Genomic DNA, 18,655 nt, shown 5'->3' with positions numbered 1-18,655 from the left:
AGAGAGGTCCACGTACTGAGTCTCAGGACCCTACAAAAATATTAAGAGGTGACCTTGTCAGTGGAGTGGTGGAGGTGAGAACATCAATGAATCCAGTTCTCTCTGGAGGAACGGGAACACTGAAGATATAATATACCCAGCAGAGACAGCAAAATACTTGCAAGTACTGTCATTAAAAGGGAGCCAACAAATGGGGTTAAGATAGAAAGGGAAACTGAGTCAAAAGCTTGTTTTTTAAGATTAGAGAGATGACAGCATGTCTGTATATTAATGGAAATGATCCAGCAGAAAGGGGAATTTTGACACTGTAGGAGTAAGGCAAGATAATTTCTGGAATATCGTTCTCCAGTAGACAAGGGCAGAAGGCAGCTAGTACACAGAAGGGACTGACTGGCCTGAGCTGGGATCCTGGACAGGTGACCTTCACTAAGACTGGGGCACTGTGTATTAACGCAGGGGTAGGAACTGTGGAAAGTCTCTTACTCCTTCCACTTTATCAGTGAAATAAGATGCAAAGTCATTTGTGTAAAAAAGATGGGGAAGTGAGCAGGCACAGTGGTGCACACCTGTAATCCCAGCAGTTTAGGAAGCAGAAGGATCGTGAGTTCAAGGCCAGCCTCAGCAATTTAGCAAGGCCCTAAGCAACTTAGTGAGACCCTGTCTCAAAATCTTAAAAAGGGCTGGGGATGAGGCTCAGCAGTTAAGCATCCCTGGGTTCAATCCCTGGTACCAAAAAAAAAAAAAAAAAGAAAGAAAGATGGGGAGGTGAGTAGTGTAAATTTGAGGACAGAAGACAATTATGAGAACAAAGAAGTAAAAGAGAAAGAACTAGAACAATGTAATATGATTGCAAAACAGCCACCAGGCCCACTTGAACCCTTGAACCCTTAGGCTGGTTCTCACAGCCATATGTAACTACAAAAGTGGTGGCAAGAAGTTGGTGGAAAACTGGAGATAACAAGGGATGGGCTTTGCTAAACTAATATGACAAAGCAAGAAAAACTGATCAATCTATTTTTGAGAGGGTAAATATAATGGACAATGGAATTTCAGCTGCCTAAGGAGGGAAATGAGACCACTAGGGGCATGAGAGACATTAAATAGGTGGGGGTGGGGAGGTCATAACAATGAGGAATCATCCAAGACAGATTAAGGACAGTACCTAGCTACCTCCAAAGCTTGAATGCCGTATAATCAACAGAATGTCAACACTGGATTTGGTCTGGCCAAAATTACAACTTTATTAGGAGGCAGGAAAGCCAAGGGAAGGGAGTATGGGAGAGGGGAGGAAGGGGTGAAGAGAAAGATGCTCAAAGTAAATCCTTATCTTCTGTAATGGGAAGTCAACATATAACATCCACACTTGAACCATCAAGAAGTTGCTAGCAGGGAGAGGGGGATGGGAATAGGAAAGACAGTAGAATGAATCGGACATAACTTTCCTATGTTCACATGACCAGTGAAACTCCACATCATGTCCAACCACAAGAAAGGGAAGTTATACTCCATGTATGTGTGATATATCAAAATGCACTCTACTGTCATGTATAACTAAAAAGAACAAATTTAAAAAATTATTTTAAAGTTGCTAGCAATACAAACCAGGTATTTAGTAAAACACCAAAATATCAGCCTCTTGAAACTGCCTCTAGGAGAGAGACCAGGATATGCTGTTTTTTAAATAGCAAGCCTTAAAGAACTCTTTTGATTCTTTATACTGTGCATGTATAATTGATGAAAAAAAAAAAAAAAGCTGAATTGTTCAAAAAGTGAATACTGATGCAAGTTCTAATTAGGTGTTGCTATCTGTCACTCTAGATTAATTAGATTTGTAAGCACATCCAAAATACTCACAGTCTTGTTTCCTGTCTCAGGAAGGATGCTATCTTGTTAACTGATGCATTTGACTTCACCGACCAGTGTTTGAATTCAGCACTTGGCTGTTATGATGGAAATGTCTATGGACGTCTGTTCCAGTGGGCTCGGGAGTCACCAAGCAATGCTCAGGTAGTCGAGTGGAACACATTATAAATTATGTAAGAGAGCAGAGAACAAGCAGTAAATACACCTCTGTTTTCCCATTTTCATTGATTTTCATTAAGTTGAAAATCGCTTGATACAGAATGTCTGTTTAAAATATTTTTAGAGAATACATTAAAGACACCAGCAGTAGGAGTGTGGCCTGGCAGGAACTGTAATCAGCAGATGCACTGCTCAGAACTTAGTAAAGGGAATTAGGAGGGAAGCTGAAGCTCTAAATCATGCCTTGACGTACCCAAGAGCATATATACACAGTGGCAAACTGGCTTTTAAGTAACAAAAATAAGAAGATAAATCACAGCAGTGACTTAACCATCTTATATTGTCTTTTAACTCTCAGTGTTCTGTAGATGAAAGTGGGCATTCAGAGGTGACAGGAAGCTTGAGGGGGTGTCTCACTCAGACCTGACTGCCTGCAGAGATGCCTCTTCTTGGCAATCTCAGGAGCATAGAAGTCTGCTTCAAAGCCACGGTAGCCAGCAGAGGCACAAAAATGACAATTACAAAGGTTACAGCAACAAGATCCCCAGCTCTCCTGGGAGAGAATACCAGAACACTCTACATGTTTAACAGCAAGAAGAGAGGGAGGACTCATAAAATCCCAACTATTTAAGGCAAGGGTCCTAGACTGTGCCCAGCCTAGCTGGGATAAGTTGCAAATGTCAATAAATGCATTAACTGGAACAAGGAAATAAATTCTGTAGTTAAGAATGTGGGGAACCAGTGTTTAACAGCAAACCTGATAGATAGTCAAAACAAAAAGTCTATAGGTACACAGATCTTTTTTTTTTTTTTTTTTTTTTGTAGTGCTGGATTTTTAAAAATTTATCATGTAAAGCCAGGTATGGTGGCGCACGCCTATTATATCAGCCCCAGACTCTGAGGTTGAGGAAGGGGGACTGCAAATTCAAGGCCAACCTGGGCAAACTTAGTAACGCTGTGTCTTAAAATTAAAAAAAAAAAAATCTTTAAGGGCTGAGGATGTAGCTAAGTGGTAGAGCACACCTGGGTTCAATCTCAAGTACCAAGAAAAAAAAAAAAGAGATGTATAATGCAAATATGTTGTTCACATGGTAACACTTGCTTTTCTATCTCTTCAGTCCAATTTCAGAAAAAAAAGGTGTCTTAACAGCTCATCAAATTGGCAGTTCCCAGGCTTTCATTCACACTTGGCACAGTGTTAGACTTGCTCTTAACAATTTGTACTGTCATACCTCATAGCTTAATTTAACATGATCCTCTGAAGTTATAACATAACCAGTTACCCCCAGAACAGCTCTCAGGTGGCCAATCTGTTCGGTCAATCCCCATCCCCAGAAAGGCATTCTTTGAAATCTACAAGGAAATATAAACAATTTACTGAAGGAAAATATATTTACTGCTTACTTAATACATTTTGCCTACTTCCAGAGTGTTTCTTTTACAGTCATCTCTCCTTTCTAACATTTAAATCCTGACATAAAAATAAAGCAGTCTGCCTAGCCCAGCCTAGTTCTTATGGTCCAAAGATATACATATGCCCTTTGATGGTCCAAAGAACCTGCCCTGCTGTTTACCTGATAGGAAATGCTGACACGCAGAGCTCAGTCCAGTTTTACTGAAAACACAGGAAACATTCCAGTTCTCCAGATTTCTCATGGTCACTGAAGAATGGTGGGGGCGTTCTTGTTTTTCACTTTTAAAGACTTCAATCTGGATACCACATGAGAGCAGCCTTTTCTAAATGAGGTATGACTGACCCACGGCATTAAACAGATGTGGTAAAATACTGATGCACTTCATCCCATTCACTTTTCTTCAGCCTGATGGCAAGTAAGGGTGGAGCCTTCCCCTGCCTAACTCCAGAACCTGTCATGCAGTAGACACACCACATTTATGGGATAAATGACCATGGCTTTATAACCTACACAGACAAAGGAGCCCACTGCAAACAAATGCAGCAGACTCTCATATCCTACTATACATTGCCTTGCTAAAAAGGTGACAGGAACAGCAATATGACTCTTTCATGCATAGCAATTTAGGAATGTGTGGTTACAAATGACCTTGTTTCCAGTTAATCAAAATGACAATCACTTGACCACTAATATATTGCCACATGATTTTACAATACATTTCTGGTTCCTATAGAAACCACCAGAACTTTTAAAGTGTATTTTTCTGACCTAATATAGATAATTTTGAAGCTGCAGTAAAGAGACATTTTCCCTCATTTGCACAGTAAAAAAAGGCACATTACAAGTATTTTAAACAAATTAAAACAGCAGCTATGTTGAAATATGCCATGTAGATACACAAGTACAAATGGGAGTGTATTTCAGTGGCTTTTCTACTGAAAGTAAAGTGCTGTGCTGAATTGAATGTCTTAAAATCACAGAAGAGTCTCTTCTGTCTGGGGCAGGCTATGGTGAGCTTTCTCCCTGGACAGGATGGTGTGCTCTCTCTTGGTTTAGTCTAGCCATGGTTTCTGCTTTTTTGATTTTCTGCCCAACCTGGATGCTATTTCAATCCAGCTTCCCCAAAGAAAACTACAAACAGTTCCCCCTCCCTACATGAACTCACATCTAAGAGATTCCCTATGGAGACAAGGAGTAAAGGAGCCACTGGGGACAATTTCAAATCATGAATCCTATTATTCCCCAATTATTCTATTGTAAAAATATGCCCTTGTAGAAGTTAGGTGTGTTAAACACATCTATTGACTTAGTCATTCCTGCATCCAGGAAGTGTCTATTGAGCTTATACTATGGTGCCAGAAACTTATAGGTATTAAAAATACAGTGGAGGTGTGTACACCAGCACATGCCAATAATCCCAGTGGCTCAGGCAGGAGGATTGCAAGTTCAAAGCCAGCCTCAGCAACTTATTGAGGTCCTAAGCAATTTAGCAAGACCCTGTCTCAAAATAAATAAAAAAGGCTGGAGATGTGACTCAGTGGTTAAGTGGCCCTGAGTTCAATCCCTAGCACCAAAAACAAACAAACAAACAAAAACCAGTGGAGAACAAGAATCACAGACCCTGAAGCTTACAGTTTTCGCATAAACAGGCAAAACCAAGTAAATATTATAAAAGATGAGGCTAGAACTCTATAAAGAATCTAGACATTGCATTAGAGAACAATGGGAAAACCTATTCAGACATAGAATACTGCTTACTTGATTCTGCTTTCTGGTTTTCTTGTTTTGTGGTTCATGTTCAATTTCAAAGAGCCTCAAAGAGTCAGGCCTTTTATTTGTATTAAATTCCAAAAGCAAAGATAAGCTGTTTTGTTTGGTTTACCTTTCTTTTTCTTTCTTTTTTTTTTTTTTAAATTGGCCACCTGCATTCACAATTTAAAAGCTGCAATGAGAAAGGAAGGGTGCCCTTTGGAAAAATGTTTCTCCATATGCTCACACAAAATGAATTTAAAAAATAATTCGAGAAATTAAGAATCTTATGGAATGTTACTTTTCTGAAGCTAAACATTAAATTTGAAAGTAAAAAAAAAATCATTAATCCTGGCAGAAATATTTTGGCTTAATAATGCATTTCTTTCTAAAAACAGGAGAACCCTGCCTATGAAAAATATATCCGACCACTATTACAAAGTTGGAGATCCAAGCTATGAAATAACCAACAGTAACCAAGGAGCAAGCAGCATTACAATGGTTTGCATATATTGGCAAAATTAAAATTGATATACATATATGTGTGTGAGTCATCTTTTAGACATAGTCTGAAGTAGTATCTATGAGATATAATCTGTGATTTACTTCAAAATAGTCTATAAAAAGGGGGCGTGAAGAGCTATTAAATTTGGTCACTTGGTAGGTATTTTGGTGTTCACTACACTACTCTCTCTACCGTTTGTTGGATATTTGAAATTTCCCACAATAAAAAAAAAAGAAAATAAAGCGGGTGGGTGGGAGACCATATCCACTTGTAGCATTTGTACTAGACCTTTGTTTCAGATATAGCAAAGCCAAATCAGTTTTTCTCTCTCTCTCTTTTGGCTGGGGATCAAACCCAAGGCATCATGAATGCTCCACTACTGAGCTACACTTAGCATTTATCCTCAGGTTTAAAAGGACACAAACATTCCAACACACTGTCCTCCAGAAATGCCTATGCTTGGTGTAACCTAAATAAAATACAAAGCCCTAAGAATGCACTGAAGTATCAACTTTTAAAAATCAACTCTTCTGGGCTGAGAATGTAGCTCAGTGGTAAAGCACCTGCCTAGCATGAGTTGTAGAGGCCCTGGGTTCAATCCCCAGCACAGGGGAAAAAAAAAAAAACAACCTCTTCTGCAGTGAGAATGATCAGAAACTTCATAGAAACAGACACAATAGTTTAAAATTACCCGAACATAATCAAGGGACATTTTTTCATACCATTTCCAATTACCCAACTAGATAAAACACTCAAATTATCAACTAACAAATGAAATTGAATAAAAATTTCAGCAGCTGCTTTTCCCAATTTACTCATATAAATAATCCTTTAGTTATTAATAATTAGTAAACCTGAGAAAATTTACCAAATATCCCCAGTAAGTTGGGCAACTAGAGCAACTAGTATATTCCTATTTCCCCAACTATTTTTAATTACAATCGTTTTACTTCATATTGATCTCTTTCTAAAAACAGGAGAACCCTGCCTATGAGAAATACATTCGACCACTATTACAAAGTTGGAGATACAAGTTATAAAATAACCAACAGTAATCAACTAAACAGTTGGGGATTTTTTTTTTTTCAACCATCACTCAATTTGAAATGAGAGCCAATCTTCTAAAGTGGTAGCCTTGAACTAGTACATCAATTTACCAAAATCAGAGCAACTTGTCAACAACATTAAGGAATCTTAGTCTGAAGATGGTGAAAATGGGTTGATTACAGGTTTCTGGTAATTTATCAAATCTTAAAATAAATTTTCAGGAAGACATGGGGAAAAGTTAGCAAAGTAAATGTTCTTATCTTTTCATAGAGAGAATCTTGGAATATTTTCACAGAGAAGAGGAGAAAAAGAGTGACCTGCCTGCTCCAGGGCACAGAGTCTCAAGAGTTCCACTCTTCCCTTAGAAAACAGGGCAGAAGTTACATGCCTTCCGTTTTTATAAGGTGTGCTAGCAAACCAAGAAGTCTCACTATAATTAACACAATCCTTCCTGTGAGTAACTTTCAAGAAATAGAATCAAATGCAAAATAAGACCAGAACCAGGCCAGGCCAGTGGCATGGTACATCCCTGTAATCCCAGCTACCTGGGAGGCTGAGGCAACAGGATCCTAATTCAAGGTCACCTTGGGCAACTTGGCAGGACCCTGTTTCAAAGTAAGATAAAAAGGGATGAGGGGCCGGGGATGTGGCTCAAGTGGTGGCGCGCTCGCCTGGCATGTGTGCGGCCTGGGTTCGATCCTCAGCACTACATACAGGCGAAGATGTTGTGTCCGCTGATAACTAAAAAAATAAATATTAAAATTCTCTCTCTCTGAAAAAAAAGGGGGGGATGGGAATATAGCTTTGAGGATGCATGAAGCCTGGATTCAATCTCCAGTGGGGGGTGGGGGGCGGAGAGACTACAATGAAATAAACAAAATTACATACATTTCCCCAACTATCCCAGATTCTTCTTCATTTACAACAGTTTATTTCTTCTTTTTAGAAATAAACTTAGCTTTGATAATAACATGCAATTGTGGGTAACCACAATATATGAGGATAAAATAGCTAGTCATTCTTGTCCCCGTGCTTAGGACAAAACTGAAATAATGAGTCATATTCAGCACTATGACAACTGAAGAAAAATCTGTAATCTTTAATATAAGTGCCAATGGAAACTTTGTCAAATAGCACGTTCACCATTCAAATATGCACTCTTTTAGACTTTGAGACAAATTCTATCCATCCCTGCTTCAATGACACAATAGAGTTCTTATAAACTACAATCTAAGGTTCCATTGAGTCCTCTCAAAGAGTAGGACATAAACAATGCATACTTCAGACAATGAATATGATTTTTCTCCTTTAAGTAATAACAACCACCAATAAATACAGATCTAATTTTCTTATTTCATTTTTTATTAGGTTTTTTTTTTTTCCTGGTAGACAGAACACTTGGGAATTATACTGCACCAGGCATAAGAAGTAAGATTTCTACCACAGGGACATTTTGTATTCAGAATCCAATATAAATATTTCTAGTCAGACATTTCCATGGCTACAGATATTTGGTTGCTTGATTTATATGCATAGAAGGTAACAGTTGTCATAACTGTGAAAAGCAGTACTTAATAAGTACCTTTAAATGATTGGAACAGTTTTCCTTTATTTTAATACTGCTTATTGGTTTGGAAACTAGGTCACCCTACATGATATTTGATTTTTTTTTCAAAGGCATCATGAGTATTCTGCTTTTTCTTTCATTCCTGTATTTTTAGCCTTCTAGTTATTTGGGACCATTTTATCAGAAATCATTTTAGCACTGTAATAAAAAAAAAAAAAGCTCTGTTAAGGATAGATTATATACCATAATGATTTTCAGACTTCTTTTTATAAAAAAGGTATCTGGAGACTCAGAACAGGCACATGCATACTCAGGGTAAAGGAAACAAAACATGGAAGAGTCTGCTAAAGCATAAAACTTCCTTCTCAGTTCTCAATGCCTTCAAATAAATACAAATATTAAAAAAAAAAAAAAAAAGCCCACATTGTGATTTTAAAAAAAAAAAGTCTCTTCCATTTCCAGGAGAGTCAGTTTCCAGGAACTTCTCCAGCGCTGGGGATCAGTCATCCGTCTTCCGGGCTAATCTACAGAAAGTCCAGTTGTGCTCCACTGTGTTCTCATTGGCCCGCTCACTCATGTGATGCACTCGAGTGTTGCGGATCGTGAAACCTTGTTTTGTAATGTATTCCATGAGGTGGACCCGCAGAGAAACTTCCTGGTGATAATCACAGGGTCCAAAAGTAAAGGAAACCTGGCAGTCTCTGGTGTCCATCATGTGCTTATTCCACTTGGTAAAATAATTTGAGATGCCTTCTAGTAAGGAATGGACCTTGGTGGTGATGGTTAATTGAGTTATGATAACAGCCACTGGATTGGAGTACTTAGAAAGCTTCCGGGTACTAGAGAGCTCCACAACCTCTTCAAAAGTATCCATAGGATACAAAGGCTTTGGGTCGTTGAGACATTGAATCAAGGGCTCGATCTGGTAAAAATCTGCTTCTTTCCGAAGCAGATCAAATTCCTTAAAATCCAGGGGTAAGGTCAATTCTGAAGTTCTTAAGAAGTTGAGGACGTATCGGAAAAGAGGTCCATCTCGATCAATGAAGTAATTGCCTTGAGGGTCTCGAGCTGTGGGGAAGTCCCCCCCAAACATAGCTCCAAGCATGGAATCTGGATAACGCGTCAGTGTGGTGAGAGACGTCGTATACAAGTGTCCACCTACATTTAACGTGACTGGGTCAGTCATCTGAAATTTTTTAAAAGATAATCAGTCACCTGAAATTTTGTAAATCCTAACTATGACAAATTAAGAAAATTAAAAGTAACAAGCAAAGCTAGTACTAAAATTCCTTTAAACTATAACATATTTGACAAACCTATAATGCAAATGGCTTTACTTTCAATGACAAGCCCACACAGATTAAGGGATCTAACATTTGCTTCAATAGAAAAGAAAGAAGGAATTGGGCATAGTAGCATATGCCTGTGATCCCAGAGACTTGGGAGGCTGAGACGCGGATCCCAAGTTCAAGGCTGGCACCAGTAATTTCATGAGACTCTGTCTCAAAATAAAATGTAAAAAGGCTTGGAATGGAGCTCAGAGGTAAAGGTCCCCTCAGTTCAATCCCTGGTGGAGGGCAGGGATGAGGGGAAGAAAGAAGGATACATTCAGTTCTTCAAAGACTTAATAATCAAGGGCATGACTTCAGAGCCATACAGTTTCAGGACCAGTATCTAAGTGTTTGGGTCACAGAAAATCAAAAGAAAAACTAAAATACACTCATTTTTTTTCAGGTTTTTTTTTTTAAGATCTTCAGTTTTCTTAGCTCAATTTAACATAGGATAAATAAAATTATCTGATAATGTAAAGATATCTACTTTTAATATTTCTTTGAGGTTTCCCCACTCAAAAAAGAACAAATCATAAAATCAACTTTAAAAATAAAACTTTGTGCATACCTAATCTTGATAACTTTTTTATGGAAATAAGAGTGTCAACCACTAAGTTGAAATATACTGCTGGGTGGGCTGGGGTTGTGGCTTAGAGGTAAAGCACTGGGTTCAATCCTTAGCACCAAATTTAAAAAAATAAAGATATTGTGTCCACCTATAACTAAAAAGAAAATGAATATTTAAATACACACACACACACACACACACACACACACACACCTGGGTCAACACAACCTAGCCACTAAACCAACACATACTGGAAGAGTAGTAGTAATTTTAAAATTTCATTACTTGATAGTGTATTCACATTTGTAACATTAATATTATAATCTGACCTTTAATGTGAGAAACAAAACCCTTTAAATAACACATATCTTTCTCTTAGAAGTCAAGATGCAGGTAAGTTCAGATACTAGGAAAGTAAAATATTACCAGAGGAGGAGAAAAAGAGGGAGACACAGGAACACACAAAAAGGGGAAGAGGCACATTCTCAACTGTCATCTCCCTAGCCACAAGAAAATGTCCTCCACTCCATCACCTACTAGATCCTTTAGTATCACCACTCCATAAAGTTTAAGAGTAACATACTTTAAAGATCAAAAAGGGATGTCTCTCTCAAATAAATGATTATTAAAAGTTGCTTTAAGAGTCCATACTAAGTCTGCTTCCATTAAAACACCAAACAAAACAACACCCCCCTCCAAAAAAATACATCTAAACAAATTGAAGGGAGAAGGAGTTGCACAAGTTCCTAATTTGCATTCTTGTAAGATGTGTTATATCTAAGGCTACATAAGGGGGGGGGAGGTACAAAAATAATTTTCCAGCCTTCAGAGTGCAGTTGCAAGAACTACTCACCATATAGCCCCAGTCTCCATTATCCATCTGTTCCAGTGCTGCGTTTTCAGGAGCCCAGCTTCCAGGAAAACTTTGGAAAGAGAAAAAAGGACATACGATAGAATAAGCAGTTATGAAAACAGAGAAAAAAAAGGTTCTCTCACCTAACAGAGCAGGCCAAACACCAGAAAAACTACTTGTCTTTGTTCAACTAAAGCCTACTACAGGGCAAAGACCAGGCAGGGCGCTCTATGGGCATCTTGAGAGCCTGTCCAAAACAGAGAACTATCCTATACTTGGGAGTAAAAGGAGAAGCATAGAAGTAAATCAGCCATTCAAATTCTCTCTCTTCTCTAAAAGTCAGTTTTTAGAATGTCTATAAAAGAATATTATGGTTAACTAGTCAACCTTATCTTGGTACAAACCTATGATGGTCTTTCTCAGAAAGGTCATTTAAGAGAAAGGCAGGAGGATCACAAGTTAGAGGCCAGCCTGGGCAATTGAGCAAGACCCTGCCTCAAAAATCAAAAATATTTTAAAAGGGCTGGAGATGTAGCTCAGTGGTCAACAGTACCCCTAGGTTCAATCCTCAGTATCAGAGAGAGAGAGAGAGAGAGAGAGAGAGAGAGAGAGAGGGGAAAGCCAGACACAGTGGCCATGCCTGTGGTTCTAGCAACTCCAGAGGCTGAGGCAGGAAGATTCCAAGTTTGAGGTCACTCTGAGCAATTTAGCCAGACCCCAGTCTCAGGATAAAAAAAATAAAAAGAGCTGGGATGCAATTCAGTGGTAAAATGCCCCTGGGTTCAATCCCCAGTATGAAAACAAAAAGGAAAATTCTATTCATCAGCATAAATTAAACATCTCAGTAAACGCATTAAACATAATAAATTTCCCAAGATACAAGTATCACTTTCCAAAGAAATATATCAGAATAATATTTATTGTATAATATAAAAAACAAGTTATACTTTTAATAATGAGGTATTTATCTTCATGAATAATCAAAACAAAAAGAAAGCAATTTAAATGACAAATTGGTAGAGCCCTATTTGGGACAAAAAGAACCTTTCTGATTGGGGTCAGAGTTGTTAGCCAGCACTCCTAGAGAGCCAGCCTTAGGACACTAATAAACACCCATATGCTAATGATGCCAGTTTCAATTTATTTTTATCTACAATTCAAGAGCACTTACACACTTCCCAGCCTTAGTCAGTTCCCTCTCACACACTCCATTCCCCAAATCAACCTGCAAAGCAAACTGTAGAGCAAATTTCAAAAGCACTGGCAAGAGATGGTAAGAAACACGGACTTCTCCGTATTCATCCAGGAAAAGCATCGGCTTTTTTTAATGCAGTCTTTGAACAGATCCACTTTTCCCACTTTTAGACGAATCTGGCACACAATTCCCAGAACAAGCTCTGGCTACAAAAGATCACAAAGGCTCTTTCTCAAAAGGTCACTCAGGCATGTAGAGAACATTTGCATAGCACAGCATGGGCTGAAATCAGAGCCTGAAGCATCTATTTCTCCACCTTGCAAATTCTTCAAAGCAAACAAGCTAAAATGTAGACCAGAGGATGTGCAGCTTTTACTCTTTACACTCAGCAGTTGGATACAGACATGCTACTGAGTGAGAAATGGAACAAATGTCAAATTCAGGGCTGCTGTGACAAATCTGTTTTCCTCTGACTTGCTTCATAAATGGTGTCTGAAGTAAACAGAACCAAGAAGTGAACTTTACCAACTTGTCTTGCCAGCATCTCATGCTGATACTGATAACAACAAATCAGTAACTGTGCAACTGAAAAGGCCAGACCTTCGGAAGTCCTGGTAAATTCTGCTCATCTTTGGCATTCCCTGTCACTCAAAGTATTATTTCCTAATACCTCAATAATTGATCATTCAACCAACATTTATTTTGAATCAACTAGGGGGAGGGAGCATATGTGCAAGATATACAGAAACAGGAAAAGGCCACCCTTGCTCTCATGGAGCCTTCAATCTACAAAAGAAGGCAACACGCAACCGAAGTACAGAATTCCGAAGTGCTACAGAGATGGACTGGCAGAGCCTGCAGGAGGAAAGTCCAAGATTCCAAATCAGAAAATAAAGAAAGAGCTCACTCAGTGGAACAAAGAAAATTTGCACAACCTGAGAAGGGATTCCAGAAAGAAGAAGCAATTTAAATAGACAATGATATGTACATCTTCCCACCCCCCAACACTGCTGATATAATAATCCAAGCACAGATTACTGCCCCCATTTTAGAGATGCAAAATAGAGAAACCAAGTAGATTAAGTGGCTTGTTCAAGACCCACAGATGGGAAGTAACTGAATAAGTATTGGGTTTTCTGGACTCTTGTCTAGATCTTTCCATAAATACCCTCCTTGAACAGATATTGAAAAACGAGAATCCCCAAAACCAAGAAATTGAAAAAGATTAATTTTAGACTCTCTATAACTACCTATTAAACCTATCCACCTACTAGGGATTTATTTACAATTGTACATAACTCAGCCTAACCAGTCATAAAGGGTCTGTAAAAATTCCTCTGAATCTAAGTTTTAAAAAGGCAGAAACCTGGGGCTGGAGTTGTGGCTCAGTGGTAGAGCACTTGCCTAGCATGTCTGAGGCCCTAGATTCAATCCTCAGCACCGCATATAAATAAATAATATTAAAGTCACATTTACAACTAGAAAAAAAAATTTTTTTAAAAGGCAGAAACCTACTCACTAGTGTGAATAAGTGACATAAAGAACTTCAATCCTAATTGTTAAGTATCCTAATTGTTAAATGAGAAATGGAGTGACACAAAGAACTTAAGTGACATAAAGAATCCAATCCATCAATATCCTAATTGTTAAATGAGAAATGGAATACCAATAGACTGATGTTATACTGTTAGGCAAGGTCTATTTCTAGTTCTTTCCTTCTTTTTTCTTTTTTACTTCTAAATCAAAACAGGGTAATTTCTTGAGCAGTCATAAAAGAAAATTTGATGATACTCATAAATCTGTTCCACAGCAAAAGCCCAGAATCTGTATAAAGATGTAAAGAAACTTTAAACTTAATAATTTAGGAAAGCAATTATGGAAATCTACATAAGCCCATGTTTCTTAAAAAGCATCCAAAAGTCTTCCTATACTTGTGTATAAGATTCATCAAAACAAACTGAAGAACAGTCACGGTTAGTCACTTCCAATAACAATAACTAAATTCTAAAAAAATCAAATTGCTCATTAAAGAGTTCAAAGGGGAAGAAATATTAAATTTTACCTCTACTCCTTGTTTCTAAATGTCCTAAGTAGAGATGCTCTGATAAAGCAAGAAACCAAAAAAAAAAAAAAAAAGCCAGGAAGATTACTGCTTACCCAATAGTTGGATTCTGAATTAATGGCTATTATTCAGAACATATCAGAGGCAATCCAAAAGAATTTCCAGAATAGCTTCAATCTCTTCTACCAAATCATTTTCCAGAGCTGCTAACAATTAGAAAATGATTCATTTGCTTTTCATCTTTTCTCTCTTCTGCAGTCTTCCCTGGAGGATTAATGAGAAGTGACCACAAGACAGGCAGTATAAGAAAGACCTTGAAATGGGCATCAAATAGGCCTGTTTCATTTGATGAAGGTAAAGAAAAATCTTATATGTCAGATAATTTGTGAGGAACGGAGATTCTAAGGGTAACAACAACAACAACAAATTTCTCTTTATGGTGATTTTCCTTACTAAAGATTGTTTTAAAAGACAGTGAAAGCAACCAAGCACAATTATAAAATTCAAAACACAACACTTCCTGACCTGGTAAAAATCAGTTCATCTGAAAAGATCTGACCTTTGATGAAAATAAATTCTTGTCCCAAAGTCTATAAATCATCACCAAAAATTTGCCTATGTTTATTCTTAAAAGGTTAGACAGTGTAATGTTTGCAGTAATTCAGTTAAGGAAAACATACTGAAGAACTTTCAAAAGTTTAAAAGAAATCAGAGGGCTGGGGTTGTAGCTCAGTGGTAGAGTGCTTGCCTAGCATGCAGGAGGCATTGGGTTCAATCCTCAGCACCACATAAAAATAAATAAATAAAAATAAAGGTATTATGTCCTTCTACAACTAAAATATTTTTAAAAAAGAAATTACAGACTTTTTAAGGTAGAAAATCTAGAGAACACACAATCCAATAATAAGTTATTAGCTTAAAAAATAACCTAACACGGACTGGGGTTGTGGCTCAGTGGTAGAAGGCTTGCCTAGCATGCGTGAAGCACTGGGTTCAATTTCCAGCACACATAAAAAAAACTAAATAAACATAAAGGTATTGTGTCCATATACAACTAAAAAGAAAAAAAACTAACCCCTAAATGCCACCTTCCTTACCACAATAAAACTGCATTTACAGGCTTATGAGTTATAATGAACTAAATTTAATCCAAAATTCTGGGTTGATCTTTTCTGCTACCGACTAAGAATCCCGCAGGGCCAAAAATCCTACTCCTATATATTACTCTATACACTGCAATATAAACGTCCAAATTTGAACAAGTAATAAGAAAAATCTCTAACTACTACCTTCCCAGAGTTTCCAGATAGCCCTTTAAAATGCTTTTCTACTGAAACCTTTGTGTCTGGCATTCTGAAGGCAGGACTCAATAAAGTCTCTCCATCTATACTTACCTTCAAAATTGCCTTTGTACTGAGTTTCTGTTCTTGAAATGTGGGAGTTTGAAAATGAAATACTTTTTATAGTAACTAGTTCAGCGACATCTAAAGGAGTCTTTTGGGTTAACATCCACATACAAGCCAGCACAAGTAGCCAGACATACAAGGATAATGTGATTACGGTGTTAGATTAGCCCTAACTCAACCAATGCAGAAATGGATCTTTTCATATATATATATATATATATATATATATATATATATATATATATATATATATATATTAGTTGTTGGTTGACCTTTATTTTATTCATTTATTTATATGTGGTGCTGAGAATCGAACCTAGTGCCTCACAAATGCTAGGTAAGCACTCTACTACTGAGCCACCGCCCCAGCCCTGGATAATAACCTAACCTGGATCTTTTCTTAAGTAATTCTTTTTTCTCCTCTCTCAACCATGTGGTCTAGAAGAGAGGAGATCTAGGTTAAAAAGTGACTGATTGCTAAAGAACTGTCAAAGAGTCACAAAATCATAAATTCCTCTTATCCTCAGTTTCCATGAGATAAAATAATATCACTTCTCCCAAAAGTAATTAGACCATTTAAACCCTAAATGAATATAAAAACTGGCCTATAGTGCAACAGCCCAGGAGTAGGGTTCTGAAGTCACATGCAGGCAGTGCAAAGGAAAGAGAACTGACTACCAGAAGGGAAGGACCAGAATTCCAACTGCTTCATTATTATGAGACCCTGAGTAAACCACCCATATGCCCAGCTTCTTCTTTGGGGAAATGGAGAAAATAAACAAGATCATGAATATAAAATAAGTATTATACCAATGTGAAAATACTTGTGGCAGTAGCGTAAACAAAATTTCTATGGTAAAGAAATTTGAGAATGTGAACACAAGTAATTTAGAGCATAGGCATGCAGAAAGGGTGAAAAAGTGGTGATGGCCTCAGTGTGCTTCCAATGTCCTTAAGACCACATTTCCCCAGAGTTCCAGACAGGTCCGCTACAGGTAAAGGGCAGAGTCCAGTGTTTACAGAGCACAGACATCTGAATGTCTGATCTGAGAAGGAACTTCTCTAAAGCATGACTCAGGATTATCTCCCAGGTAAAGCCAAATGCAAATAAATATGTGAATTTCATTTTAAATAGCCCTCAAATATCAAAATCCAAGACACAGGAAAGATTCACAGGATTCACCTGGGACTCCTTTATGTAGTAAATGCTTTGGTTAAAATATGATTTATGACTATTTGAATCACAAAACTTAGCAATGGCATCTATGACTATCTTGACCACAGGACCCTTGATACTTGACACTACAAAAAAAAATCAAGTACCCCATATTGACTGATGGTGTTCAATTAAAGAGCAAGTTCTCTCAACTTACCAACAACCCCTGCTCATAAAAACATTCTTTTCCTAGTTACACGTTTGTTCACTTGAAAACAGCTCAATCTGGGGCTCGGGCCTGTGCTAGCTCAGCTTCTTATTCCAGGATCCTTCTCGTGCTAGGGCATTTGTGGCAGCGAAGAAAATGAACATGCCAGGATGATATGGGAACGAGTAGATATTTGGGCTACCCCAAACACATTCTTAGCCTTTGGGGTGATCCCAAATCTATTTGCCACCCAAATCTCTTCTCTCACAAAGTCTCAAAACTGGATTTATCAACTTGTTCTAGAACTGGTATACTCGAACCGAAGAAACCCGATAACTTCAGCAGAATATCTAAACAGGATCTCTGTCACGTTTCATTTCCCGGTCCCACCCCCAGACACAGCCTCCACGACACCGTCAGCCCAGCAGGTGCTGCAGGGGCTCCCCACGACCACGGTCACGGATCCCCTCTGACATCAAGCACGAGAAATGCCACGACCTCCACAAATCTGAGCATCTGAGCCACGAACTCGGCTGCAATCCGTGTGTCTCTTCAGACCAGAAAATCCCAAAGGCAGGGCTCAGAAGCCCCCTCCTTCCTCACGCTTTAAACTAGGGCAAGCGCTAGCTAATAAGCGCCACCCCCCAAAACACAGCGTTTCCGAGCAAACCCAGAGGGGTCCCGTCTGGGCCCCCGCTTCGCCGTCGCCCCGAGAGCCAAGCCCGCAGCCCGACCCGGCCCCGGCGCGGAGCGGGCGATGCTCCCCGCCCGGGCGAGGGGCGCGCACCGGAGCCCCGAACCTCGGCCCGCGGGGCCGCGCGTCCATGCCGGGCGGGCCCCGGAATCCCCGCCCAGGCCCGGCCGAGGGCAGCCTCGCCGCAGGCTCGTGCCAGCCCCGGGACGCGCGGCCCGAGCTCCCCCGCGGTCCCCTCAGCGCGGCCCGCCACCTCCCGGCTCCAGGCGTCCCTGCCCAATCCTCTCAGCTCCGCTCCCCTAGCCACCGGGCGCCGGCTTCTCCCCATCCCCGGCCCTCCTGTGCCCGGGCCCCGTAAGCCCTGCGCCCGCCCCACTCACTGCGCGACAGCGGCGGCGGCCCGGCCGGGAGATGCCGGCGGCCGGAGGGCGCGAGCGCGGGGACGAGCGAGCCCGCGCCCGGAGGCGGTGGCGGCGGCGGCGGCAGAAGGGACGACTGAGCCGGCGCCCGGAGTTGCGGCTCCAGCTGCCCAGCGCGGGCGGCGCCTTCCCAGCAGAGCTACGGCGCCACGAGCGCGGGCGCCCCCTAACGGCGGCGCGGGCGGGAGGCCACGGAAGCCAGAGAGCCCGGCAGTCGGGGGAATTCAGCAAGCGCAGCCTGAGTGGAGTGGTCAGGCGGGCTGCACCGCAGCCCCGAAGCCCCGCCCCAAAGCGCCAGTCCCGCCCCAAGGCTCCGCCCCGGCTATCTAAGCCCCGCCCAGGATACGTCCCCGCTCCCCGCCTCCGCCTGCAACCCCGGGTCCTCCCACTCCCGCGCCCTCAAAGTCTGTGCCCTCTCTACGCTGTGTGCTCTGCGCTGGTGTCTCCACAGGTGTTTC

The 18,655-nt window shown here is 40.1% G+C and overlaps 2 protein-coding genes across 6 annotated transcripts in view; one reads left to right on the top strand and one right to left on the bottom strand.

Annotated features, from left to right (window-relative positions):
- ACOX2 (acyl-CoA oxidase 2) overlaps positions 1 to 5,725 on the top strand; it is a 30,774-nt gene extending 25,049 nt beyond the window's left edge. The window contains exons 14-15 of the mRNA XM_081284443.1: positions 1,875 to 2,007; positions 5,585 to 5,725. Coding sequence (XP_081140569.1) covers positions 1,875 to 2,007; positions 5,585 to 5,647 — 196 coding nt within the window. The 3' untranslated portion in view covers positions 5,648 to 5,725. The remainder of the gene's footprint in view (positions 1 to 1,874; positions 2,008 to 5,584) is intronic.
- A 1,854-nt stretch (positions 5,726 to 7,579) lies between these two features.
- KCTD6 (potassium channel tetramerization domain containing 6) lies at positions 7,580 to 18,415 on the bottom strand. 5 transcript variants are annotated; one of them, XM_081285413.1, is made up of 4 exons: positions 17,094 to 18,145; positions 15,709 to 15,740; positions 11,058 to 11,127; positions 7,580 to 9,491 (listed from the first exon to the last, which is right to left on the bottom strand). In XM_081285413.1, exons 3-4 carry the CDS (start codon positions 11,082 to 11,084, stop codon positions 8,805 to 8,807), a joined length of 714 nt encoding a protein of 237 aa, XP_081141539.1. In that variant the 5' UTR covers positions 11,085 to 11,127; positions 15,709 to 15,740; positions 17,094 to 18,145; the 3' UTR covers positions 7,580 to 8,804. The 5 variants fall into 5 exon arrangements, with proteins under 5 accessions (XP_081141539.1, XP_081141538.1, XP_081141536.1 ...); XM_081285412.1 differs by lacking the exon at positions 17,094 to 18,145 and adding an exon at positions 14,410 to 14,578 and having other exon boundaries at positions 15,709 to 15,925; XM_081285410.1 differs by lacking the exon at positions 15,709 to 15,740.
- Between the last annotated feature and the right edge of the window lie 240 nt (positions 18,416 to 18,655).

Source organism: Spermophilus citellus (assembly GCF_964194105.1).
Source record: "Spermophilus citellus genome assembly, chromosome: 3".
Taxonomy (NCBI): Eukaryota; Metazoa; Chordata; class Mammalia; order Rodentia; family Sciuridae; genus Spermophilus; species Spermophilus citellus.
Note: the sequence above shows the minus strand (reverse complement) of the source record. Positions and strands in the feature narration are given on the sequence as shown.

What these genes read in the sequence shown, in the direction of transcription:
- KCTD6 (XM_081285410.1), bottom strand. An exon ending in ATGGAGACTGGGGCTATATG is followed by an intron (nt 9,492 to 11,057) that starts GTGAGTAGTTCT and finishes AAAAAATTTCAG; the next exon opens with ATGACTGACCCAGTCACGTT.